This window comes from Corvus hawaiiensis, chromosome 1, assembly GCF_020740725.1.
Source record: "Corvus hawaiiensis isolate bCorHaw1 chromosome 1, bCorHaw1.pri.cur, whole genome shotgun sequence".
Classification (NCBI taxonomy): domain Eukaryota; kingdom Metazoa; phylum Chordata; class Aves; order Passeriformes; family Corvidae; genus Corvus; species Corvus hawaiiensis.
In genome coordinates, this window is record NC_063213.1 from 97026897 (window position 1) to 97053631 (window position 26735).

General features: G+C 43.3%; 1 protein-coding gene across 1 annotated transcript in view; it reads left to right on the forward strand.

Moving 5' to 3' along the window:
- Positions 1 to 20965, forward strand: part of KPNB1 (karyopherin subunit beta 1) — a 30097-nt gene extending 9132 nt beyond the window's left edge. Inside the window, 18 exon segments of the mRNA XM_048318434.1 lie at positions 112 to 264; positions 2916 to 2975; positions 3085 to 3174; positions 4917 to 5027; positions 7768 to 7869; positions 9512 to 9736; positions 10900 to 11091; positions 12400 to 12530; positions 14303 to 14450; positions 14730 to 14801; positions 16326 to 16470; positions 17037 to 17119; positions 17916 to 17964; positions 17967 to 18022; positions 19112 to 19255; positions 19333 to 19438; positions 20243 to 20357; positions 20800 to 20965. Coding sequence (XP_048174391.1) covers positions 112 to 264; positions 2916 to 2975; positions 3085 to 3174; positions 4917 to 5027; positions 7768 to 7869; positions 9512 to 9736; positions 10900 to 11091; positions 12400 to 12530; positions 14303 to 14450; positions 14730 to 14801; positions 16326 to 16470; positions 17037 to 17119; positions 17916 to 17964; positions 17967 to 18022; positions 19112 to 19255; positions 19333 to 19438; positions 20243 to 20357; positions 20800 to 20965 — 2148 coding nt within the window.
- The last annotated feature ends 5770 nt before the right edge of the window (positions 20966 to 26735 follow it).

A 26735-nucleotide genomic window follows, 5' to 3' on the forward strand; every position in this document is an offset into this window, starting at 1 on the left:
ACTTTTACCTGTAGATTTTGATGCTTGAAAACATGGGGAAAAAAAAACCCAGTTTAAATGATAAATAACTTCATCCCTTTTTTTTTTTTTTTTGGTACTATTATTTCTCAGGATCCAGAGCAGCTCCAGGACAAATCCAATGAAATCCTGACTGCCATTATCCAGGGAATGAGAAAGGAGGAGCCCAGCAACAATGTGAAGCTTGCAGCTACCAACGCACTCCTGAACTCTTTGGAATTCACCAAAGCAAACTTCGACAAAGAGGTGAGAGAGAGAGGAGGGAGAGAGAAAAAATAAAACCTTGGGATGGGATTGCAGGGGCTGGATCCACGGTCAGTGATGAGCAATCGTGCACCACGCTGAGTTTTGATGGATAAATCCTGTGGAAGCTGAGACTTGGATTCAGCTCTTCGGGCTGGGGGTGTTCCCGGAATGCAGGAGCGCTGGGAATCTGCAGGGGGAGGGGAAGCAGGGCCTTTTTTTCTCCTTTTTTTTTGGTTTTTCCTTTTTCTCCCCTTTTTTTCCCCCATTATGCCCTTTTTCCCCCCATTTTTTGCCCTTTTTCCCCCCATTTTTTGCCCTTTTTCCCCCCATTTTTTGCCCTTTCCCCCCCCATTTTTTTCCCCCCTTCCCCCCCCATTTTTTTCCCTTTTCCCCCCCTTTTTTTCCCTTTTCCCCCCCATTTCCCCCCATTTTTTCCCTTTTCCCCCCCATTTCCCCCCCAATTTTCCCTTTTTCCCCCCATTTTCCCCCCATTTTTCCCTTTTTCCCCCCATTTTCCCCCCATTTTTTCCCTTTTCCCCCCAATTTTTCCCTTTTCCCCCCTTTTTTTTCCCTTTCCCCCCCTTTTTTTCCGTTTCCCCCCATTTTTTGCCCTTTTCCCCCCCATTTTTTGCCCTTTTCCCCCCCATTTTTTGCCCTTTCCCCCCCCATTTTTCCCCCATTTTTTCCCTTTTTCCCCCATTTTCCCCCCATTTTTCCCTTTTTCCCCCCATTTTTCCCTTTTTCCCCCCATTTTCCCCCCCTTTTTTTTCCTTTCCCCCCCTTTTTTTTCCTTTCCCCCCCTTTTTTTTCCTTTCCCCCCCCTTTTTTTCCTTTCCCCCCCTTTTTTTTCCTTTCCCCCCCCTTTTTTCCCTTCCCCCCCTTTTTTTCCCTTTTCCCCCCCTTTTTTCCCTTCCCCCCCTTTTATTCCCTTCCCCCCCCCTTTTTTTCCCTTTTCCCCCCCTTTTTTTCCCTTCCCCCCCCTTTTTTTCCCTTTTCCCCCCCTTTTTTTTCCCTTTTCCCCCCCTTTTTTTCCTTTTCCCCCCCTTTTTTTCCCTTCCTCCCCCTTTTTTTCCCTTCCCCCCCCTTTTTTTCCCTTCCCCCCCCCCCTTTTTTTCCCTTTTCCCCCCCCCCTTTTTTTCCCTTTTCCCCCCCTCTTTTTTTTCCTTTCCCCCCCTCTTTTTTTTCCTTTCCCCCCCTCTTTTTTTTCCTTTCCCCCCCCTTTTTTTCCCTTTCCCCCCCTTTTTTTTCCTTCCCCCCCCCTTTTTTTGCCCTTTTCCCCTCATTTTTTGCCCTTTTTTCCCCCCATTTTTTGCCCTTTTCCCCCCTTTTTTTCCCTTTCCCCCCCCCTTTTCCCCCCCCTCTTTTTTTTCCTTCCCCCCCCTTTTTTCCTTTTTCCCCCCCCCTTTTTTCCTTTTTCCCCCCCTTTTTTTTTCCTTTTTCCCCCCCTTTTTTTTTCCTTTTTCCCCCCTTTTTTTTTCCTTTTTCCCCCCTTTTTTTTCCTTTTTCCCCCCTTTGTTTTTTTTCCCCCCCATTTTTTTCCTTTTCCCCCCCCCAATTTTTTCCCTTTCCCCCTCCCCTTTTTTTTCCCTTTCCCCCCCCCTTTTTTCCCCTTCCCCCCCCCCCTTTTTTCCCCTCCTTTCCCCCCTTGTTTTTTCTCCCTTTTTCCCACCCCTTTTCCCCTCCTTTTTGCCTTTAAGCCACACCTGACCCCAGAGCTGATCCCGCTGGATGCTCCTGATCCCACTCCTGTGACAGGGACACGATCCCAGCTGGGATCAGCACTTCCCTTTCAGCCGCCCTGGCCCCGATCCAGATTCAAACTTGGCCTCTGAAAATCGGTGGGGGAGGAAAAATGTTCCCAACAAGAGGCCCCTGGATGAGACAGCAACCAAATCCATGGATATTTTATTTTATTTTATTTTATTTTATTTTATTTATTTTATTTTGGTTTTATTTTATTTTGGTTTTATTTGAATTTACATATATTTTAATTTTATTTATTTTTTAAAATTTTTTTTTTAAATTTTTATTTATTTCATTTATTTTTATTTATTTTATTTTACTTTTCCTTCTTGGATTAAGTTTATCCATTGGTTCTCTCACAGGGACAGCGTGGAATTAATGTTGAATTTGCAGCTTAGGAGGGTTTTTTAATGAAAAACTCTCCCTAAAATCCTTCATGGGCATCACCTGAGAATCCCAAAACTGGGAATGGGAGGTGCAGGATCCCTCCTGGCCCCGTTCCTGCTGGATTCAGCCCTGTTAAATAAATCCATGAGAACAAATCCATCCCTTCTTACCAAAATACAAATACCCAGCTGCTGCCTTAAAAAAATCCATGTCTTGACTGGAGTTTTCTTAAAGAAAATGTTGAAATAATTCAGGGAAAAGCAGAATTTTTTCATTTCTGGACTTCTGCTGTGTCTTTATTTCGGACAGCCTTGAAATGGAAGCTTGGGATTCCCATTTAGGGGAAGAAAGGATTCCCATTTTTGGGGAAAAAAAAGGACTTAAAATAGAGCAGGGAGTGGTGCCTTGTGCCTGTGCTGGTCCAGCCTCAACCCACCCTCCCTGGGAAGCTTTTTTTAAGGCTCAAATTCTTTTTTCAGCCTCTTGAAATATTGTTTTAATTCTCTTTTTTTCTTTTTCAGTCTGAAAGGCACTTTATTATGCAAGTAGTCTGTGAAGCAACACAGTGTCCAGACACGAGGGTGAGTGAGCTCAGAATTTATCCCTGAATTTCTGGGGAGCCTCTGACTGCTGAAAAAATCTTAAAAATAAAGGGAATTTAATCAAAGGATGAATTTTCCTCTGCCCCAGGTACGAGTGGCTGCCTTACAGAACCTGGTGAAGATAATGTCCCTTTATTATCAATATATGGAGACGTACATGGGGCCTGCCCTCTTCGCTGTGAGTGTTGGAATTTGGAATGTGTATTTGGAATTCTCACATTTATTTCTCTGATTTTTTGCCCCCCATTTGGATTTCTATTTCCCCTATTTTTGGCTGCTTTCCTTCTCTTTGTATTGATACTTATTTTTTCTGTTTTCCCTCTATTTTAATTGGTATTTCTCAAGTTTATTTCTCTGATTTCCCTGTGTTTGTGTCCATAATTCTCACATTTATTTCTCTGATTTTTTGCCCCCATTTGGATTTTTATTTCCCCTATTTTTGGCTTCTTTCCCTCTCTTTGTATTGATATTTATTTTTTCTGATTTCCCTCTATTTTAATTGGTATTTCTCAAGTTTATTTCTCTGATTTTCCTTTGTTTGTGTCCATAATTCTCACATTTATTTCTCTGATTTCCCTTTGTTTGTATCCCATATTTCTCATATTTATTTCTCTGATCTCCCTCTCTTTGTATTATTTATTTTTCCTGGTTCCCCTCTATTTGTATTTATAATTCTCACACTTACTTCTCTGATTTTCCTTTGTTTGTATCCATAGTTCTCACATTTATTTCTCTGATTTTTCCCCCCATTTGTATTTATATTTCCCCTACTTTTGGCTGATTTCCCTCCTTTGTATTGATATTTATTTTTCCTGGTTCCCCTCTATTTGTATTTATAATTCTCACATTTATTTCTCTGATTTTCCTGTGTTCATATCCATATTTCTCATATTTATTTCTCTGATCTCCCTCTCTTTGTATTGATATTTATTTTTTCTGATTTCCCTCTATTTGTATTGATATTTTTCAAGTTTATTTCTCTGATTTTCTCCCATTTCTTTTTCCCCTATTTTTGGCTGATTTCCCTCTCTTCGTATTGGTATTTATATTTTTCATATTTATTTCTCTGATCTCCCTCTATTTGTATTTGTATTTCTCACATTTATTTCTCTGATTTTCCCCCCATTTGTATTCGTATTTCTTATCTTTTTCTCTGATCTCCCTCTGTTTGTATTGATATTTATTTTTCTGATATTCCTCTATTTGTATTGGTATTTTTGAGGTTTATGTCTCTGATTTTCCTTTGTTTGTATCTATATTTCTCACATTTATTTTTCTGATCTCACTCCATTTGTATTGGTATTTATTTCTCTGATTTCCCTTCGTTTGTATTTATATTTCTCATATTTATTTGTCTGATCTCCCTCATATTTATATTTATATTTATACTTTTATTTACATTTATATTTACACTTACATTTATATTTACACTTATATTTATACTTAAAATTATATTTATATTTGTATTTATATTTACATTCACATTTATATTTCTCCTATTTATTTCTCTGATCTCCCTTTATTTCTATTTCTGTTTCTCACATTTATTTCCCTAATCTCCCTCCATCTGTATTTCTATTTTCCATCTTTATTTATCTGATGGCCCCGTCCTCTTTTGTCCTCACCTCTTTAAAAACTTCCCTTCCATTCCTGATTTTCCTTTATTTCCCTGGGAATCCCAATCCCAGCAAAATCCCTAAAAACAACATCAAATTTGCCAGATTTCAGATTCCAAATGGGACAAAACAATGAGACTTTGCAGTGATAAAATAGGATAAAATCAGATTATTTGCAATTTCCAAGAGCAAGAACTTGAATTTTAGACAATCCCAAATCTCCCAAAAACCAGGATGTATTTCAGGAAGGGACAAATTGCTGAAATATCCTTTTTTTTTTTTCCTTTTTTTTGGAATGCCACAGATCACAATTGAAGCAATGAAAAGTGACATAGACGAGGTGGCTCTGCAGGGCATCGAGTTCTGGTCCAACGTGTGCGACGAGGAGATGGACCTGGCCATCGAGGCCTCGGAGGTGGGACCTGGCAAGGGCTGCAAATCCTTGGATCAACCTTTGGGAATGCTCAATTCCTGCTTGGCACCAGCCTGGGAGCTCCTCCTGTGCTGTCCGGGGGGCATGGGATAAATTCCCGGGCTGGTTTTGGGGTCAGCAGCACAAAATAAAAACTCCCAAAAGAGGTTTTATTTTAGCTCCTGGTTTGGGGGGTTTTAGCTCCTTGTTGGGCTCCTGGTTTGGGGTTTTTAGCTCCTCGTTTGGGACTTTTTAGCTCCTCTTGGGCTCCTGATTTGGAGGTTTTAGCTCCTCGTTTGGGTTTTTAGCTCCTGGTTTGGGGTTTTTAGTTCCTGGTTTGGGGTTTTTAGCTCCTGGTTTGGGGGTTTTTAGCTCCTGGTTTGGAGGTTTTTAGCTCCTGGTTTGGGGGTTTTTAGCTCCTGGTTTGGGGGTTTTTAGCTCCTGGTTTGGGGGTTTTTAGCTCCTGGTTTGGGGTTTTAGCTCCTCGTTTGGGGTTTTTAGCTCCTCGTTTGGGTCTTTTTAGCTCCTCTTGGGCTCCTGATTTGGGGGTTTTTAGCTCCTGGTTTGGAGGTTTTAGCTCCTTGTTTGGGTTTTTAGCTCCTGGTTTGGGGGTTTTTAGCTCCTGGTTTGGGGGGTTTTTAGCTCCTTGTTTGGGTTTTTAGCTCCTGGTTTGGGGGTTTTTAGCTCCTTGTTTGGGTTTTTAGCTCCTGGTTTGGGGGTTTTTAGCTCCTCGTTTGGGGGTTTTTAGCTCCTGATTTGGGGGTTTTTAGCTCCTGATTTGGGGGTTTTTAGCTCCTGGTTTGGGGGTTTTTAGCTCCTGATTTGGGGGTTTTTAGCTCCTTGTTTGGGGGTTTTTAGCTCCTGGTTTGGGGTTTTTAGCTCCTGGTTTGGGGGTTTTTAGCTCCTGGTTTGGAGGTTTTAGCTCCTTGTTTGGGTTTTTAGCTCCTGATTTGGGGGTTTTTAGCTCCTGGCTTGGGGTTTTTAGCTCCTGATTTGGGGGTTTTTAGCTCCTGGTTTGGGGTTTTTAGCTCCTCATTTGGGAATTTTTAGTTCCTGGTTTGGGGGCTTTTAGCTCCTTGTTTGGGGGCTTTTAGCTCCTTGTTTGGGAAGTTTTAGCTCCTAGTTTGGGGGTTTTTAGCTCCTGGTTTGGGTTTTTAGCTCCTGGTTTGGGGGTTTAGCTCCTGGTTTGGGGGTTTAGCTCCTGGTTTGGGGGTTTTTAGCTCCTGGTTTGGGGTTTTTAGCTCCTCATTTGGGAATTTTTAGCTCCTCATTTGGTGCTGGCCCAGGTTCTGCTCCCCAAGGTAATTTTGAGGTTTTTTAGCTGAGCCTGGGTTTGGAATTCCTGTTAATCCCAAAATGTTTGAATGATTTGGACTGGAAGGACCTTAAATCCCATCTGTTCCCAGCCATCTCCCACCTCTCCCACCATCCCAGGTTGCTCCCAGCCCTGCCCAACCTGGTGGTTTTTTGTTAAAATAACCCAATTTTACCATTCTTATTCCCTATTTCCACCTAAATCCAGGTGCAGCCCCTATCACAGGGCTCTCCCATGTTTTTCCTGGGATATAATCCATGGGATTAATGAAATAATGACCAAAGTTGTGCTGTTTTAATACCACCAAAGGTTTTGATCTTGCCTCCACAGCAGGAGAATTTAATTATGGAATCCTGGAATGATTTGGGTTGGAAGGGATCTTAAATCCCATCCAGGGAACTCTGCACCCTGGAATTTTGGGGTCTGTCACAACCATGAGGGACTTTTTGCCAAATATGGCTCACATTCCCTAAAATCCATGAAATTTGAGTCAAATCTGGAATTGTGGATGAAATAAAAGTAATTATCCCACAGAATTAAGAGCAAATCTTTATTTTCCTGCTGGTTTTGGGACAACTCTGCACCCTTGAGTTTTGGGGTCTGTCACAACCATGAGGGACTTTTTGCCAAAAGATGGTTCACATTCCCTAAAATCCATGAAATTTGAGTCAAATCTGGAATTGTGGATGAAATAAAAGTAATTATCCCACAGAATTAAGAGCAAATCTTTAATTTCCTGCTGGTTTTGGGACAACTCTGCACCCTGGAATTTTGGGGTCTTTCAGAGCCATGAGGGACTTTTTGCCAAAAGATGGTTCACATTCCCTAAAATCCATGAAATTTGAGTCAAATCTGGAATTGTGGATGAAATAAAAGTAATTATCCTGTGGTATGGCTGGGCCTGGAGAGGAATTTGGGGGAATTGTTGTGCATGCGGATGCTGTTAGCAGAAATTAGCTGTGGAGATCAATAACAGCTGAAACTTTGAAGGGCTCTGCATGAATCACATCCATCTTTTTTTAAAAGCAGCTAAATTTATATTTATGGTTGGATTCCCCAAAAATAATTAGAAGAAAAAAATCAAGGCTAAAAGGACAGGCAGCAGCAGTGGGGTTGGCTTTATGTGCTCCAAACCTTTTGCTCCTTCACCTCGGGGTCACCTGGTAATTACACCTGACAGCCAAAATGAGGATAATTGTGCCCTGTGAGGAGGGATGGGGAATTCAAGTGGATTTTGGAATATTTAACTCGGTGCAAAGTGCCCTTGAGGCAACTCAAAATTCCTGTTGGGAAGGAGGGGGAAGAGGAAAAGGGAATTTGTGCCTTCTAGAGTTGATCATTCAGCCTCTTAATACTGAAAAAAATTTAAATTATATAAAAGTATTTATGAAAATCAACTTTTCACCCCTTTTTTTTTTGCCTCTCCAGGCAGCAGAACAAGGAAGGCCCCCAGAGCACACCAGCAAGTTCTATGCCAAGGGGGCACTGCAATATTTGGTCCCTATTCTAACCCAGACCTTAACAAAACAGGTGAGTGCCACATTCCCTGATGGAATCGCAGCTCAGGGTACCTCTTCCTGCCCCCCCTGGCTCCTGTGGGAATTGGGTTTTGGCGTCCTCTGATCCCAAAAACGCCTCAGGAGGTGGCAGTCCCTGGTCTGTGATGAGGTTTCATGCACCACTCTGAGCCAGTGATGCAGCAATTTTCGGGCTGAGACTGGGACTTGCCTCCATTTTCCTGGATCACATCCCTGGATTTGTGGTTTCCTGAGAGGTTTGGTGATTCCCTGTATTCCTGACAGAATATTTGGGGTGTTAAACCTGATATTCCACAGGCCCTGCCTCATGTGAGATCCAATTCCTGGGATTTTTGAGGCCTTTGTTTAGTCCCTGTTAAACTCTTCCCAGGGATTTACTGGGGCTGTGCTTTCCAGGCTAATCAAAATTAATGGAATGGCTTGCCTAATTATAAAATAAAACTGTTAATTAACGGGACAGAGTTCATTTGGCTGGGAATATGCTCCAAGTGAATCCAGGGAATTGTTTCCCTGGTTTGTTTTTGGTCTTGGATGAGCAGAGTGGAATTGCAGGAGGTTCCCAGGGGATAAAACAGGGATGGGAATCACAGGAGGGTTGGGAAAGGAGATTTTTAAATGGTGCAGGGACCCTCTGGAAGGGATGAAAGGGATAAAATTCCCAACTGGATGAGAGGGAAAAGCTCTTTTTGGGAAGTGGATGAGGCCACTCCAGGTTGGAAAGGTATTGAAGGCTTCAGAGCTTGAGTTTGGTTGGGAAAGGAGATTTTTAATGGTGCAGGGAGCTTCTGGAAGGGATCAAAGGGATAAAATTCCTGCCTGGATGAGAGGGAAAAGCACTTGGAGAGGTGGATGAGGCCACTCCAGGTTGGAAAGGTGCTGAATGTTCAAGAGCCTCAGTTCAGCTGGAAAAGGAGCTTCTTAATGGTGCAGGAGCCACTCTGGGAGGGATGGAAAGGATTAAATGGATAAAATCCCACCTGGGTGAGGAAAAAGCACTTTGGGAGGTGGATGAGGCCACTCTGGGAGGGATTTCATGGATCAAAGGGATAAAATCCCACCTGGATGAGAGGGAAAAACACTTTGGGAGGTGGATGTGGATGAGGCCACTCCAGGTTGGAAAGACACCAAAGGTTAAGAGCCTGAGCTTGGTTGGGAAAGGAGATTTTAATGGTGCAGGGGGCACTTCGGATGGGAGAAGAGGGATTAAATGGATAAAATCCCACCTGGATGAGGGAAAAACACTTTGGAGGTGGATGAGGCCACTCTGGGAGGGATTTCATGGATCAAAGGGATAAAATCCCACCTGGATGAGAGGGAAAAGCACTTTGGGAAGTGGCTGAAGCCACTCCAGGTTGGAAAGACACCAAAGGTTTAAGAGCCTGAGCTTGGTTGGGAAAGGAGATTTTAATGGTGCAGGGAGCACTTTGGATGGGAGAACTTTGGATTAAATGGATAAAATCCCACCTGGGTGAGGAAAAAGCATTTTGAGAAGTGGCTGAAGCCACTCCAGCTTGGAAAGGCACCAAAGCTGTGAGCGATTCCTGTTACTTGGAAACAGGACTTCACTTAAAAACCCAACAAAGCAGGGACAATTCCATGGAATTCCATAGATCCCTGGGATGGTTTTTTTGCAGGACGAGAACGACGACGACGACGACTGGAACCCCTGCAAGGCGGCGGGGGTGTGCCTGATGCTGCTGGCCACGTGCTGCGAGGACGACATCGTCCCCCACGTGCTGCCCTTCATCAAGGAGCACATCAAGAATCCCGACTGGAGGTACCGGGATGCGGCCGTCATGGCCTTCGGATGCATCCTGGAAGGGCCCGAGCCCAACCAGCTCAAACCTTTAGTAATACAGGTGGGTTTTTGAGGGGAGTTTGGGAGGGGTTAGAGGTCCAAATCGCCTGGTTCTTTGGAGGAGGGTGTGTTTGGTTTGCGTGGGGGTTTTTATTTAAGGGCAATTGGAAGGGTGGCACCTATGGAAAACCCTGGAGTTATTTGAAGGAAGGGTGTCAGCTTTGGATGTCGTGTTAATTTAGGAAAATCAGAAGGGTATCACCTGTTTGGAGATTTCCAGAACTAAAAATCCCTTGTTTAGGAGGCTTTTAGAGCCCGAAATCCCTGGATTATCTGGGGGAGAATACCTGACTTGCATGTGCTCTTAATTTAAGGAAAATCAAAAGGATGTCACTTGGTTGTGGAGGCTTTTAGAGCCCAATATCCCTGGGTTATTTGGAGCAGGATACCACTTTGCACATCCTCTTAATTTAAGGAAAATTGAAAGGATATCACCTGTCTTGAAAGCTTTTAGAGCTAAAAATCCCTTGGTTAATTGGAGGGGAATGTCTGATTCGCACGTGTTCTTAATTTAAGGGACAATCAGAAGGATATCACCTGTTTTGGAAGCTTCTGGAGCCTGGAGTTTTGTGGGGATTTAGAGGCTTTTAGTGCCCAAAATCTGGGTTAATTGGGAGAGAATGTCAGCTTTGCACATGCTCTTAAATTAAGGAAAATTGAAAGGATATTACCTGATTAGGAGACTTTTGGAGCTAAAAACCCCATGGTTATTTAGAGCAGGGTGTCTGCTTTGCATGTGCTCTTAATTTAAGGAAAATTGAAAGGATATCACTTCTTTTGGAGCTTTTGGAGCTAAAAATCCCTGGGTTAATTGGAGGAGAACATCTCAAATCCAAATCCTGGATTTGATCCGTAACCCAGCATTCACGTTAAGTTACCTCAAATCTTCTTTTGTGACTCAGGTAGGAAAGAAAATGGGAAGAAAGGCATTTTGAGGAGAAAAAATGATAATATTTCCTGAATGTAGAAGCTGCCTTCACTTTGGGAACGCTGAGTAAAACCATCCTTGGTGAAGGTGTTTGGAAAAGGGGTCGCATTAGGGAATAGATCCATGAATACAAAATGAAACAAAATACATCCTAAATAAACTACAGGATTGGGACGAATGCAGGATGATTTCTTTTTTTTTTCCCCCTCACCTGGTTTTTCCTGGCTCTTTCCCAGGCCATGCCAACGTTGATAGAGCTGATGAAGGATCCCAGCGTGGTGGTCAGGGACACGACGGCCTGGACCGTGGGCAGGATCTGCGAGATGCTGCCCGAAGCAGCCATCAACGACATCTACCTGGCCCCGCTGCTGCAGTGCCTGATGGAGGGGCTGAGCGCCGAGCCCAGGGTGGCCACCAACGTCTGCTGGGTGAGGAGCCCCCCAAACCCTGCCAGGAGTTCAGATCCACAGGGAAAAGCAGCTCCTGGTGGGATCTGGAATGGTTTTCCCGTCACCCGAGTCCGAGCGTTCCGCCAGCGCCACCGCCAAACTTCTGTGCTCGAGTGCCACATCCATGAATTTTCTGGACAATTCCAGGGATTGGGAGTCCAGCCTTGCCCCAGGCAGCTTGTTCAGATGCCTGGGACTCTTTCTGTGAAGGAATTTTCCTTGATATCCAGCCTGGGCATCTCTTGAAGTTGTTTAGTCTTGCCTGGCTCCCACCTGGCTCCACCCTCCTGTCAGGGGGCTTTTATGAATATAAATTCAAATATATTAATGCAAATTAATACCTAAAAATAGGCATTTTTATAAATTATATAAAGATATAAATTTATATCTTTGTATGGTTTTATAAATTTATGTGGTTTTCTATATTTGTATGATTTTTTTATATTTATATAATTTTTAAGTGATTTTATATATTTATCCACACACACTTGAGTGAATTCCAGAATTAATCCATGGCTTGCTCCCCCAGCAAACACTGGTTGACACTTAAATTATCCCAATTCTATTTTGTGGCTCTTGCAGGAAAAATAAAGGAAAAAAGTGGAATTTTAGGAGAAAAATGCTGATATTCACTGAGTGTAGAAGTTGCTTCCAGTTTGGGAATGCTGTGGGAGCTTGTCCCTGGTGTCATGGGGTTGGGAAGAGGGATTTTGGGATTAAGCTTTTTCTTGGATTGCCTCGGGGAAGGGTTGCAACACCTCATTCCCCATCACCCAAACCTGCTCCTGCAGCGATCCCAGGAATAATTTGGGAAGCAGGAGTTGGTTGGGTTTTTTTTCCTGATGCTTTGTCTGGTCTTTGTGTCCTCACTGCCTTCCAGGAGCTGCTCCCTCAGACTGAGCTGGGGAGGAGGATTTTCCTGTCAAAACAACTTCTAGAAATGACAGAATCCCTCCTTTTTAGAATCCCAGGGGTTTCAAGACTCATCAGCACAGAGGGGTTTTCCCTGCCCTGTTAATCCTGGCAAAAAATCCAGGTGGCTTTTGTCTCCTGAAGATGATTCCTGAGTGTTTTTAGAGTAAAATAAAAACCCAGGAAGCTTTCAGCTCCTCTCACCCACCCATCCCAGCACAGTTAAACTGCTCTGGAGTTGCTCATCCTGCACTTTGTTTTTTTTTTTTTTTAGTTTAGGTGGGGGATTTTTTTGGTATTTTAGCAGGAAAATTAGTGGAATCTGAGTTTTTGGAGCTGTGAGGGTGGAAAACCAATGGATATTTTGTGTTCCAGGCCTTCTCCAGCCTTGCTGAAGCTGCCTATGAAGCTGCAGATGTGGCTGATGATCAGGAAGAACCAGCAACCTACTGTTTATCCTCCTCCTTTGAGCTGATAGTGCAGAAACTGCTGGAGACTGCAGACAGGTAAAACAACCTCTCAAAAAGCTTTTTTTTTCATTTATTTCCCACTTCAGGCTCTTCCTGGCAGCTGAGATCTGGTGTTGGATTAAAAGGTGGCACTTCTTTTGTATAAAAAAAAATAAAGGATGCAAATCCCAGCAAAGCAGCTCTACCCATTGAATAATTTTACAATATTTTGTCCATATGTGCTTTAAGAAGTCCGGGAGTGTCCCTTCCCTCTTTTCTTTTGAATCTCTCCTATTTTACTCTGAATTTCTCTTGTTTTTCCCCAAATCTCCTGTTTTCCTTCGAATCTCTGGTATTTCCCTCACATGTCTCCCATTTTACTCTGAATTTCTCTTGTTTTTCCCCAAATCTCCCCGTTTCCTTCGAATCTCCCCCCATTTTCCCCTCACATCTCTCCCCCATTTTCCCCTCACATCTCTCCCCCATTTTCCCCTCACATCTCTCCCCCATTTTCCCCCTCACATCTCTCCCCCATTTTCCCCTCACATCTCTCTCCCATTTTCCCCTCACATCTCTCCCCCCCTTTCCCCTCACATCTCTCCCCCTTTCCCCCTCACATCTCTCCCCCATTTTCCCCTCACATCTCTCCCCCATTTTCCCCTCACATCTCTCCCCCCCTTTCCCCTCACATCTCTCCCCTTTCCCCCTCACATCTCTCCCCCGTTTTCCCCTCACATCTCTCCCCCATTTTCCCCTCACATCTCTCCCCCATTTTCCCCTCACATCTCTCCCCCATTTTCCCCTCACATCTCTCCCCCATTTTCCCCTCACATCTCTCCCCCCCTTTCCCCTCACATCTCTCCCCCATTTTCCCCTCACATCTCTCCCCCATTTTCCCCTCACATCTCTCCCCCATTTTCCCCTCACATCTCTCCCCCCTTTTCCCCTCACATCTCTCCCCCCTTTTCCCCTCACATCTCCCCCCTTTTCCCCTCACATCTCCCCCCTTTTCCCCTCACATCTACCCCATTTTCCCTCACATCTCTGAGTTTAACGCCACAGTTTTAAGACTCTGCCCTTCTTGTGCAGTCACAAGGCTCAGCCCCGTTTGCTGCAGGGCCACAGGATAATCAGGAATTGCAGCAGGACATGACCAGGGATCTGTGTTTGTTCCTTCTCCTGATTGTTTTTTTGTGGGTTCCATCCCTTCCCGTCAGCTCCAGGTGCTCCCAGAAGAGCCAGGGACCTACTTGAGCTCCCATTCCCATCCCAGCTGAAACAGAAAATAGATGAGGCAAAACATTTTGCTCTTAGATGCAGGGAAAAAAAAAGGGCTAAACTCAAATTTTATGGTGACTTGAAGGTTACATAAATCTGACAGCTCCAGGTTCAATCCCTCGATCAGCTCCATGGGACTGATGGTGCCATTTTTGCTGCTGATTCTCCTTAAAAACCTTGTCCCAGTTCAAAATTTAAACTCTTTCCCTGTCTTTGTTTCCATCCAGCCAGGAGTGGAGTGTCTGGCTCAAGGCTCTGGAGCCCACCAATCATCTCAGGTGCCTTAATTTCAGATTTCACACCCCTCAGAGGTGTCTGGGGCTCTGAAGTGCTGCTCACCTGACACCAACTCTGAGGCTCCTTCTGTCCCTCTCCTTGTTGCCAGAGATTCTGGAAATCACAAATTCCCTTTAATTCAAGGCTTTTCAATTGCTCCTGCTTGTCACAGCACTCAAATGGAGCTGTTGCTGGTTTACTAAAATTTTTTTTAAATTTTTAAAAAAATCTGTTTCCAAGCACTTGGAGCTGCAAATCTCCTCCTTCTGTTGCAGACCTGATGGACACCAGAATAACTTGAGGAGTTCTGCCTATGAATCCCTGATGGAAATAGTGAAAAACAGTGCCAAGGACTGTTATCCTGCTGTCCAAAAAACCACCCTGGTCATCATGGAGAGGCTCCAGCAAGTGCTGCAGATGGAGGTGGGTAAATCTTGATTTAAAGCTGCGGGGGAAATTGTGGCTGCTCCATCCCTGGGAGTGTCCAAATCCAGGTTGGGATGGTGGGAGATGTCCCTGCCTGTGGGAATGGATGGGATTTAAGGTCCCCAAACCACTCAGGGATTCTATATTCAGCTTCTTCACAGCCCCTCTGGTCTGAAATCTGAAAAGAACAAATATTTAAAGTACAATCTGGCTCTCCCTGGAGCTGCCAGGATCCCAGGCAGCCTCTTCACACGCAGGGTTTTGTTCTTGTTTCAGTCTCACATCCAGAGCACCTCTGACAGAATTCAGTTCAACGATCTCCAGTCCCTTCTCTGTGCTACTCTCCAGGTAAATTCCTCTCTCCTTTGTCTGTGGTTTTGGGAATAAAGTGATTTTTGAGGCATTTTCATGCTCCTGAAGCTCCAACCTCAGCTCCTGGTGCTGAGATTTGAATGAAAAAAGTGGATTTTGTGTCCCAGCTGCCACGTGGGAGGTGATGCAAGGTTCGGAAGTCTCTACTAAGTGACAAAATTTAGGGCAATTAGACTAAAAGAGCACTGTTAGGGATTTTATAAAAGATTGTCTGTGCTGTCAGATTGGGTTCTTGGGTTGGCTACAGCCTCAACAACCCCACAGACAAAAAAAAATAAAACAAACTCCATCATGGCTTTGATTCCTTCATCTGCCTCTCGTGCTCGGTGCTCCTGATCCAAGTGGCACCAATTCAAATGTTCTGAGTGTCCTGGGAATTAAACAGCTGCTAATGAGCAGGAGCCACCAGTGCAGTGCTTGCTGCTGCAAACTCCACTCAAAACGGGGTTTTTTTCCCCAAAAAAATCAGCTCACAGCAACCCAGGTGGTCTCCAGGTCAATTTGAGAAATCCTGAATTTCATCCTCAAAAGCTTTTTGGTTGTTTGCACTCTCCAGTTTAGGGTAATTTTTTCAAATAATGGGAAATGGGAATAACCTGCTCTTTTAAAAGGGTTTTAATGGGGAATTTTCACCCTGGAATCTCACAGGGTGGGCACTGATTTCTGCCAAGGAAGTATAGTCCAGGTGGAATTAAATTGTCAGTTTTAATTTCTAAATGTGCCTTTTTTTAATCCCAAAACCTGAACCTGAATTTTTTTACCCAATTGCAGCAAATACTTAATACTTTACATAGTTTTTTTTTTCTTTTTGGTGGAAATACAATTATGAACATCCAGCAGAGGAAAAATATTTGTTAATACTTAAAATTAAATTAGAAAATCCCATCTGTGGAAGGAACAACCTGGGATAGTGGAAGGTGCCCCTGCCCATGGAATTTGGGGATTTTTAGAGTCTCTTCCCACCCAAACACCCTGTAATTCCATAAATCCAGCCTTAATTATTTAACCAGCCAAAGTGCATCTTTGTGGAGTGTAAAATTAAACTTAAAATAATTATTTCCTCTGGAGATTAAAGATGTTTTCTCCTTTTCCTGGGAAATGTTATATTTTAAACCACTTTAACCGTTCCTTAACTTTAATTCAGAAGCAAAAATCAGGTTCAATGAGCTCAGCTGCGACCACAGAAAAAAAAAAAAAAAAGGATTTTATTATTTTATTTTTTTTTAATAGGCTAAATTTGGGCTGGTCACATTTAATTCCAGCTTACAAATGGCAAAGCTGGGAGAACAGCCTATGCAGCAGGAAAGGTAAATTCAGCTGGAAAAATCTCAGTGCAGCCAAATGAATGGGACTTGGCAGTCACAAAAGCAGATTTTTTTTGGCAGCAGGGTTCAAACAGCAGCTCCCTTTCATCTTTTTCGCAGCTCCCATGGGTGTGGGAACGCTTTATCTGTGGGATGAGCGGTGATTTTTGCCCGTTTTCCGTGGTTTTTCCCTCAGAACGTGCTGCGGAAGGTGCAGCACCAGGACGCGCTGCAGATCTCGGACGTGGTGATGGCCTCGCTGCTCAGGATGTTCCAGAGCACGGCTGGCTCCGGGGGGGTGCAGGAGGACGCCCTGATGGCCGTCAGCACCCTGGTGGAAGGTCAGGAATGGGGTTGGATTTGGGAATTTTGGGCCATGTGGTGGAAAGCGTCATTGGTGGTTGGGTGGTGTGGGGAAGGGGTGGGTGCTGCGTGCCTGGCAGTGTCCGAGGCTGGAGCAACCTGGGATGGTGGAAAGTGTCACTTCATGGTCCCTTTCAACCCAGGAAATCCTGGGATTCTAAAAACCAAACCACCTCGGAGCGTGGAATTTTGGTTTCTTATCACTTCCAAGGAAAAGCGTGGATAAGGCAGTAAAGGAGAGCTGGGGGTGTTCACATCCTTGGAAGTGTCCAAGGCCAGGTTGGATCGAGGCTTGGAGCAACCTGGGATGGTGGAAGGTGTCCCTGCCCATCCAGTGGGTCCCTTCCCAACTGAACAATCCCAGGATTCCAAAATCCAAACCACCTTAGAGCATGGAAGAGTGTGGGATAAGTCACTCAGCTATCGAGCAGAGAATTGGTTTTCACTCGGTTTGGGTGGAATTTGGGAGGTTTTTGATTTGTTTTTCATGGCAAATGCCACAAATTGGGATTTTCCTTCTCACTGGGATATTTTCCCTGCACAGTCCTGGGTGGAGAGTTCCTGAAGTACATGGATGCCTTCAAACCTTTCCTTGGCATTGGGCTGAAGAACTACGCTGAGTACCAGGTATGGATCAGGCTTCTCCCTTTAATCCAGGGAAATTGGGGGCTGCCCCATCCCTGGAATTGTCCAGGGCCAGGTTGGATGAGTTTTGGGATAGTGGAAGATATTCCCTGTGGGATTTTAGGTGGATGAGCTTTAAGGTCCCTTCCAACCCAACCCATTGTTGATTTTAATTCCCTGCACCCATTCGGACTCAGTTCAATCCAGCAAAAACCTTGAGTGCCTTGACATTCCACGATTTCTGGCCTTGATGACGAAGGAGGTGCTGCTGGTTGGGATTTCCCCTTGGAATATCAGATCCTGGTGCCTTCCATGAGGTGAAACTGTGGAATTCAGAGTTGTTTTTCCAGCCCAAATCCTGGCTGGGATGTCCCCTTGGAATATCAGATCCTGGTGCCTTCTGTGGGGTGAAACTGTGGAATTCGGAGTTGTTTTTCCAGCCCAAATCCTGGCTGGGATTTCCCCTTGGAATATCAGATCCTGGTGCTGTCCGTGGGGTGAAACTGTGGAATTCAGAGTTGTTTTTCCAGCCCAAATCCTGGCTGGGATGTCCCCTTGGAATATCAGATCCTGGTGCCTTCTGTGGGGTAGAACTGTGGAATTCGGAGTTGGTTTTCCAAACAAATCTCTGCCACTCCCGGATATGCTGCCCTTGTTCCTCATCTTTGTGGTGGCAGCCAGCTCGTTATTCCCTGGGGTTTAATTACCCTCCCATGACTCCCGAGTGCTGGAATGATCCCAAATCCTTGGATCTGGATCCGAGTGACTCAGGGGTGGGTGTGTGGCTGGTTTTTTGCAGGTCTGCCTGTCCGCCGTGGGGCTGGTGGGGGACCTGTGCCGAGCCCTGCAGTCAACATCCTCCCCTTCTGCGACGAGGTGATGCAGCTGCTCCTGGAGAACCTGGGGGTGAGCGAGTGATTCCCTGCTCCTTAGTAACAGTTGGATGCACACTCTTCCCAGGGGGAGTGGGAGGTGGGAGAAGCGCGCCAGAAGTGTGAGGAATTTGCCGGGAATGGCTCGTGTTTGACGGCTCCGTGCGGTTTGAGCGGCGGCCAGGAGTTGTTGGGGGCAAAGGGATATCTCCTCGTTTATCAGCTTCCTGAATCCCCTCCTGAATTCCAAATTCCTTCCTGAATTCCTTCCAAATTCCCTCCTGAATTCCAAATTCCCTCCTGAATTCCCTCCTGAATTCTCTCCTGAATTCCTTCCAAATTCCCTCCTGAATTCTGAATTCCTTCTGAATTCCCTCCTGAATTCCTTCCAGATTCCCTCCTGAATTCCGAATTCCCTCCTGAATTCTTTAATTCCTGCATTCCTTCCTTCCGAATTCCTTCCTTCTGAATTCCTTCCTTCCGAGTTCCTTCCGAATTCCTTCCGAATTCCCTCCTGAATTCTGAATTCCCTCCTGAATTCCTTCCTTCTGAATTCCTCCTAATCCTTCTGAATTCCCTCCTGAATTCCTTCTGAATTCCCTCCTGAATTCCTTCCAGATTCCTTCCTGAATTCCAAATTCCCTCCTGAATTCTTTAATTCCTGAATTCCTTCCTTCCGAGTTCCTTCCGAGTTCCTTCTGAGTTCCTTCTGAATTCCTTCCAAATTCCCTCCTGAATTCTTTAATTCCTGAATTCCTTCCGAATTCCTTCCGAATTCCTGAATTCCTTCCTGATTTCCGTCCCAAATTCCCTCCTGAATTCCAAATTCCTTCCAAATTCCCTCCTGAATTCCTTCCTGCCTGAATTCCTGCTTGAATTCCTGCCTGAATTCCTTCCAAATTCCTTCCTTCCTGAATTCCTTCCAAATTCCCCCCACATTTCTGGGACATTCCCAGCCATGCTGACTGCCCTGGCTCCTTAAACTCCAACATTTTACACCCCTCCCAGTGGAGAAACATTCCCAAACATCCCATACAAACCTCCCTTGCCGCACCTCCAGGCCTTTTCCTCTTTTCCTCCCTTCCCACACTGACCTGGAGCCCTTTTGGGATTCCTTTTCCAGAACGAGAACGTCCACAGGTCGGTGAAGCCGCAGATCCTGTCGGTGTTCGGGGACATCGCGCTGGCCATCGGAGGGGAGTTCAAGAAGTACCTGGACGTGGTGCTCAACACCCTCCAGCAGGCATCCCAGGCCCAGGTGGACAAGGTGAGCTGTCCCCAATCCCATGGGAGCACCCAGAGGACGTTCCCAGGGGCTCATCCCATCCCTGTGTCCGTCCCCAGTCCGACTACGACATGGTGGATTACCTGAACGAGCTGAGGGAGGGCTGCCTGGAGGCCTACACCGGGATCATCCAGGGATTGAAGGGAGACCAGGAGAACGTGCACCGTGAGTACCCCCAGGGGTCGGGGTCTTTGTTGGGATCAAGCTTGGAAAGCTTGGAAAAAAATCCTTAAAATCATCCGGTCGGTGTCACCTCCAGACCGTGTCCCTCAGTGTCACATCCACACATTTCTGGGATATTTATAACCCACCCAGTGGAGAGATATTCCCAAATATCCGACACAAACCTCCCTGAGCCTCCTGATCCCCCTGAGCCTCCTTGTGGGGTTGTCACATCCATGGGCACATCCCTGCTCCGCCCCTTCCCTTTAAATCATCTGGTCACTGTCACCTCCAAACCACATCCCCAGTGCCACATCCACCCATTTCTGGGACATTGCCAGGCATTTTCCAAGCCCTGGGTGCATGTTCCAATGTTTTACAACCCTTCCAGTGGAGAGATATTCCCAAATATCCGACACAAACCTCCCTGAGCCTCCTTGTGGGGTTGTCACATCCTTGTCACATGCCTGCTCCGTCCCTTCCCTTAAGATCATCCAGTCGCTGTCACCTCCAAACCACATCCCCAGTGCCACATCCACCCATTTTTTGGGCATTTCTAGGGATCCAGGAGTTCCCCCTGAGCCTCCTTTTGGAGTTGTCACATCCATGAGCTCATCCCTGCTCCGTCCCTCCCCGTTGGGAGCGAACACTCAGAGCAGGGAAACAGCAGAAATCCACAATAATCCAGGAGCGTTTCCCTTTCCCTACCAGAAGAGCTCTTCCGGGTGGGGATCCAGATTAGTTTGGGAACACGGAATGTCTATCCCAAAAATCCCAAGAGGCCTTGACCAAGCCTTTCCCTCACAGCTGACGTGATGCTGGTGCAGCCCAGGGTGGAATTTATCCTGTCCTACATCGACCACATCGCCGGGGACGAGGATCACACGGATGGGGTGGTGGCCTGTGCCGCTGGACTCATAGGGTAAGGCCTCCCCATCCTATTTTTCCCTAGGAAAAATCCTGGAATCTGCCCTTTTTTTTTTTTTTTTTCCTGGCTTCTCTGAAGTTTTTAGTGTCAGTTTTGGGGTTGGATTTCGGTGTTACACTCAAGGTGCGAAGCGATGCCGCAGGTGAGTGGCGAGGTGGGAAAATCATCACAGAAATCCCAGATTTAGGATTTTTCCAGGAGCTTGGAAACAAAAAAAAAACCCTCATCCTTAGGGAACAGAGGAAGCCAGGTTGAGGTGTTTCAATTTTTCCTGCTGATTTTAGGGAGAATTATGGGAAAATCAACATTTGCCCGAGAGTTTGACCAAATTTTAATCACAATTTTCCCCAAAAATCCATGACCTTGAGCAGCTTTTTGTGGCACTCACAGCCCTTTTTTTTCCCTCCCCCCCCCCATAATCTTTCTCTGCTTCCAGGGATTTGTGTACAGCTTTTGGGAAGGATGTCCTGAAATTAGTAGAAGCCAGACCCATGATCCATGAGTTGCTAACGGAAGGGAGGAGATCCAAGACAAACAAAACGAAAACCCTCGCGACCTGGGCCACGAAAGAGCTGAGGAAACTCAAGAATCAAGCTTGGTAAGGCCTCATCCTGCTTTTTTCCCACCTGGAAAAATCAGGGAAATTGGCTCAGCAGAGTCACAATCCCAAAGTTCTGTTTTCCTGGAAGTTGTTGCTCTGGGTTTTTTTGGTGGGAAAAAAAAGCCCCATTTGGGTTTTTTTTTCTTTTCTTTCTCTTTTGATCCTACAAAGTCAATTTTTTTTCCCCACTTTTTTTTTTTTTTTTTTCTCCTGGGATTTGGGGTGTTCAGGTATTTTTTTTTCGTTGTGTAATCATGGAAATGTTAAGGTTGGAAAAATCTCTAAGATGGAACCCAACCCAAGTGCCACATTCCAACATTTTTAAACACTTCCAGGGCTTTTAATTCCCTGAATTCCCTTCTTTACCCTGAATTCCCTTTTCCCCTTGATCCCCTGAATTCCGTTTTTTCACCTTAATTCCCTGAGTTGCCTTTTTTCCCCTGAATTCCCTTTTTCCCCTTATTCCCATGAATCCCCCTTTTTTTCCCCTTAATCCCCTGAATCCCTTTTTCCCCCTTAATTCCCTTTTTTCCCCTTAATCCCATAAATCCCATTTTTTCACCTTAATTCTCTTTTCCTCCCTTAATTCCCTGACTTCCCTTTTTCCCCTGAATCCCCCTTTTTTTCCCCTGAATTCCCTTTTGTCCCCTTAATTCCCTTTTTTCTCCCTGAATTCCCTTTTCTCCCCTTAAATCCCTGAATTCCCTTTTTCTCCTTTTTCCCCTGAATCCCTTTTTTTTCCCCTGAATCCCCTTTTGTCCCCTTAATTCCCTTTTTTCCCCTTAAATCCCTGAATCCTTTTTTTTTCCCCTGAATCCCTTTTTTTTTTCCCCTGAATCCCCTTTTGTCCCCTGAATTCCCTTTTTTCCCCTTAATTCCCTGAATCCCCTTTTGTCCCCTGAATTCCCTTTTTTCCCCTGAATTCCCTGAATCCCCTTTTGTCCCCTGAATTCCCTTTTTTCCCCTTAATTCCCTGAATCCCCTTTTTCCCCTTAATCCCCTGAATCCCCTTTTGTCCCCTGAATTCCCTTTTTCCCCTTAATCCCCTGAATCCCTTTTCCCCCCCCCCTTTAATTCCCTTTTTCCCCCTTTTTTTCCCCCCTTTCCAGATCTGTTACCATTGGGACGACACCTGAGGACCCCCACTGGAAAAAAAAAACCACCACCACCAAAAAAATCTCCAGTCTTCTAAAAAACCCCCCAAAAAAGAAACCCCGGGAGTGAGGAAGTGTGCACGGATGCGGAATGTTTGGGAATGAGAGGATGATGAGGATGAGTGAGTGAGGCTTGGAACAAATCCCACACCACATTTGCGACCCTGGCACCGGGAAGAGGCATCCAGGAGGGAATTCTGTGCCCCAAAATTCCAAGGAAAAAGAAAAAGGGGGGTGGGGGGCAAAAAAAAAAACCCCGCCAGGAGCGGCTTCTCCGCGGTGGCCAGCTGAGTTTGGAGGAGGAAAACGAGGCGAAAACGAGGAAAATTGGGATTCACTGTGGTGCTCTGTGAGGTCTTGGCTGCTGGAGAGAGAGAGAGAGAGAGAGGAAAGGTGGAAATTTGGGAAGAATTTGGGATTTTTTGCCTCCAAAAGGCACCAAAAGGCAATCCCCCAGGAGAGAGGGGGTGAAGGAGTTTCAGTGGAGAGGAGTGAGTGTGTGTGAGTGAGGCGATGTCCACGTTCTCGACTTCAAAAAAAAAAACAAACCACAATTGCAGTTGCTCTCTTTTTTTTTTTTTTTTCCCAAAACCACCAAAAAACAAACAAACAAAAAAAAAAAAATTCCAGGGAAAAAAAAAATTCTGAAAAAAAAAAAAAAATTTCAAGGAAAAAAAAGTCCAAAAAAAAAAAAAAAATTCCAGGAAAAAAATGCCAAAAAAAAAAAAAAATTCCAGGAAAAAAATTCAAAAAAAAAAAAAAAAAAAAATTCCAGGAAAAAAAAGTCAAAAAAAAAAAAAAATTCCAGAAAAGAAAAAAACCTTAAAAAAAACCCAAAAAACCAAAAATCTGTACAAAAATTTAAGGGTTTAGCTGTTGCATTTCATAACTAACCCGAGGTTCAGTCCTACTGATGCAGTAAGAGATGTGCACATAAAAAAAAGCAGAAAAGAGGAAAAAAAAAAAAAAAAAGGAAAAACCAATAAAATTTAAGGAAAGTTTGCTGTTTAGGGCTTTTATTTTAGGGAAATGCTGAATGTTTGGAGCTCCTGGCTTGTCCTGCTCAGCAACAAAAGCGCCTTTCTTTCCTTAAATATTCAACTGTGAATGTAGAAATGGGGGAAAAAAGATCATTTTTGGTTCCAGGGAATTGAAAAATCCACTTGTCCGGCGAGTTTCAGGCTTCAAAAATTGCAAAAAAAGGAAAAAAAATAGAAAAAAAACAAAGTCAATAAGTTGGAAAAAGGAAAAAAAAAAAATCCACTTTGTTTTGTTTTGTTTTGTTTGGTTTTTTTTTAAAGTGCTCCGAATTGGGAAAAGAGCTCTCCTGACTTGGACTGTAGCAGCCCAGAACACTCACATCAAAAATTGTGCCAAAGAGTTCAAAAAAGAGCTAAAAAAAAAAACAAAAAACCACAACAAAAAGAGAAAAAAAAAGAGAAATACGAGAAATAAAAAATATGAAAAATATGCACACACAGGACAAAAAAAAATAATAAAAAAACCAATTCAGGTGATATTTTGAGAGGAAATTCCATGTGAAAACACACCAAAAAATGGGATTAAACACCGTTTACTTGGAAACTCGGCCTTTTTTTTTTTTCTTTTTTGCCTTTTTTTATATTTTTTTTTGAATTCTTGTTTTTGGGGCTCTCCATTTGGATCAGGTTCCCGTGTGGTTTTTGGTCTCTTGCTGCACTTGGAAAAAAAACAGAGGGGGAAAAAAAAAAAAAAAAAACCACAAAAATAAAAAAAAAACCCAAACCAAAAAAAAAATTTAAAAAGAGGGGAAAAAAAAAAAAAAAAGGAAAAAAATGCAAAAAGAAATTTATATAAAAGATATAAATATATGAGTGAGTTGAGCTGACATGGCACTTGTAAAAGGTTCTATTTTTCCACTGCAGTTGAAGATGAATAAAATGGTGTCAAACATTCCCCAATATTTTCCTTTTTTTTTTTTTTTTTTTTTTTGGTTTTTTTTTTAATTTTTTTTTGGGACATTCTTGGTTCTTTCCCAGGAATAACGAGGAATTTTCTGTTCTTTTGGATTTTTTTTTTTTTTTTGCCTTTTTTTTTTCTGCTTTTTTGCTTGTTTTTTTGGGGTGGTTTTTGTTTTTTGGTTCCTGTAGAGTAAAGGACAGTCCCCAAGGAATTGGCTCTTTGCTGCTTCCCGAATTTCTTGCCGCGTTGAAGGAATGGGATTTTTCCTCTGGAAAAAAAAAAAAACAAACCAGAAAATAAAAAATAAGGGGGGGAGGTGGGGAGGGGAAGAGAAAAAAAAAAAAAACAAAAAAAAGCTTTTTGTTGGTTTTTTGGGGGTTTTTTTAGGAGGTTCAGGGTTTGGAGATTGGGAATTTTCACTTCATTTGCAGCTCTGTGGAGGCAGCGGGGCCTCGGGAAAGCTCCTGGGAGGGAGAGCAGGAAAACTCCGGCAGGATTTGCTCTTTGGTTCTTGGAACTTTTTGCTTTTGCTTTTTTTCATTTGTCTTCTCTTTTTTTTAATTTATTTTTAGATTTTTTCCCTTTTTCCCCCCCTTTTTTTTAATTTTTTCTTTATTTTTTTCCCATTTTTTCTTTAATTTTTTCCCTTTTTTCTTTAATTTTTTCCCTTTTTTCTTTATTTTTTTCCCAATTTTTTCTTTTTTCCCCATTTTTTCTTTTCCCCATTTTTTCTTTTTTTCCCATTTTTTCTTTTCCCCATTTTCCCCCATTTTTCTTCTATATTTTTCTTTTTTTTTTTATTTTTTCTTTGAATTTTCTTCAATTTCTTCCTTTAGTCTTTGATTTTCTTGATCTTTTTCTCTGAATTTTTCCTGTATTTCTTTTCCCTTTCTCTTTATTTTTCCTTTCCTTTTTTATTTATTTTTCCTTTTCGTTTCCTTTTTTCTTTTCCCTCTTTTTTCTCTATTTTTCCCTTTTCTCTTTACTTTCATTTTTTTTCTTAATTTTTTCTTTATTTTTCCTTTTTTCTGTATTTTTCCCTCTTTATTTTTTCTTTTTACTTTTCCTCTTTATTTTTTCTTTCCCCTTTATCTTTCCTCTTTTTCTTTCGTCTTTTCCCTTATTTTTCCTCTTTTTATTTCTTCCTCTTTTCCTTTTCAGTCCTTTCTTTTGTCTATTCTTCCAATGCTTCTTTTTTGCCATTTTCCTCCTTTTTTTTCCAGTTTTCTATTTTTTTCCTTTATCCAATTTTTTTCATTTTTCTAATCTTTTTCCTTTTTTTCATTTTCTTTTTTTCATTTCCATTTTTTCCCCTTTTTTCCATTTCCTTTTTTTCATTTCTTTCAATATTTTTCCCTTTGCTCTCCATTTTTCCACCCACCAAATTTTTCCGATTTTTTTTTTTTTCTCTTTCCAACCTTTCCCCTTTTTTTTTTTTTTCCCCATTTTCATTTTTTTGGGTCGCTTTTTTTTCCCCCCTCCCCATTTTTTTTTTTTTTTTCCTTCTCCCCTTCCCTCATCATTTCATTTTCGCTCCCTCCCGGAGCTGCCCCCCAGCTCGTACAGGGTATCAGACGTGAATGTGCCTTCAGTGCTCTGCCCCAGCGTGCAGAACCAACAGAAATAACCGAAAATAGACAAAAAGAAACAAAAAAAAAACCACAAAAACCAAGGAAAAAAAAAAAAAAAACAAGCGAATCCCAGGGGCTGGAGCGGAGCCCGGCCCCGTTTCCAGCAATGCCTTTTCTTCTTTTTAGTTCAGAGGGCGGAGGGTGGGATTTCCTAAAAAGCTGGTTTGGGGGGAGGTGGGGTGGGGTGGGGAAATAAAAAAGAAAAATAAAGTTAAAAAAACGAAAAAAAAAATTATAAAAAAATTTAAAAACATCCATAACAACAACAACAAAAAAAAACTTAAAAAAAAAAAAAAAAAAAAGCCATTCCCGGGCAGGGCGCGAGGGAGGAGCCGAGCGTCCCTCGGGGCGGGGCTGGCCGAGTCCTGTAGCGGCCGAGGCGGCGGAATAAACACTGAGAGTAGCGCAAGCGGCGGCTCCGGACTCCTTTGTGGGCTCGGGGGGGCTTGGGGATTTTGGGGCATTTTGGGGGGTTTTTTTATTTTTTTTTTGGGGTATTTTTGGGGCTTTTTTTACCTTTTTTCGGGCATTTTTTGGGGTTTTTTTACTTTTTTTTGGGGTTTTTTTTACCTTTTTTCGGGCATTTTTTGGGGTTTTTTTTACTTTTTTTTGGGTATTTTTTGGGGGGTTTTTTAACCTTTTTTTCAGGCGTTTTTGGGTTTTTTTTTAACCTTTTTTTGGGCATTTTTTTGGGTTTTTTTACCTTTTTTTGGGCATTTTTTGGGGTTTTTTTACCTTTTTTCGGGCATTTTTTGGGGGTTTTTTTACCTTTTTTTGGGCATTTTTGGGGGTTTTTTTACCTTTATTTGGGCATTTTTGGGGGGTTTTTTACCTTTTTCTGGGCATTTTTTGGGGTTTTTTTACCTTTTTTCCGGGCATTTTTGGGGTTTTTTTTACCTTTTTTCCAAGCGTTTTTGGGGATTTTTTTACTTTTTGGGGCCTTTTGGGGTTTTTTACTTTTTTTGGACCTTTTTGGGGGTTTTTTTGCCTTTTTTGGGTTTTTTTTTTACCTTTTTTCGGGCCTTTTTTGGGGTTTTTTACTTTT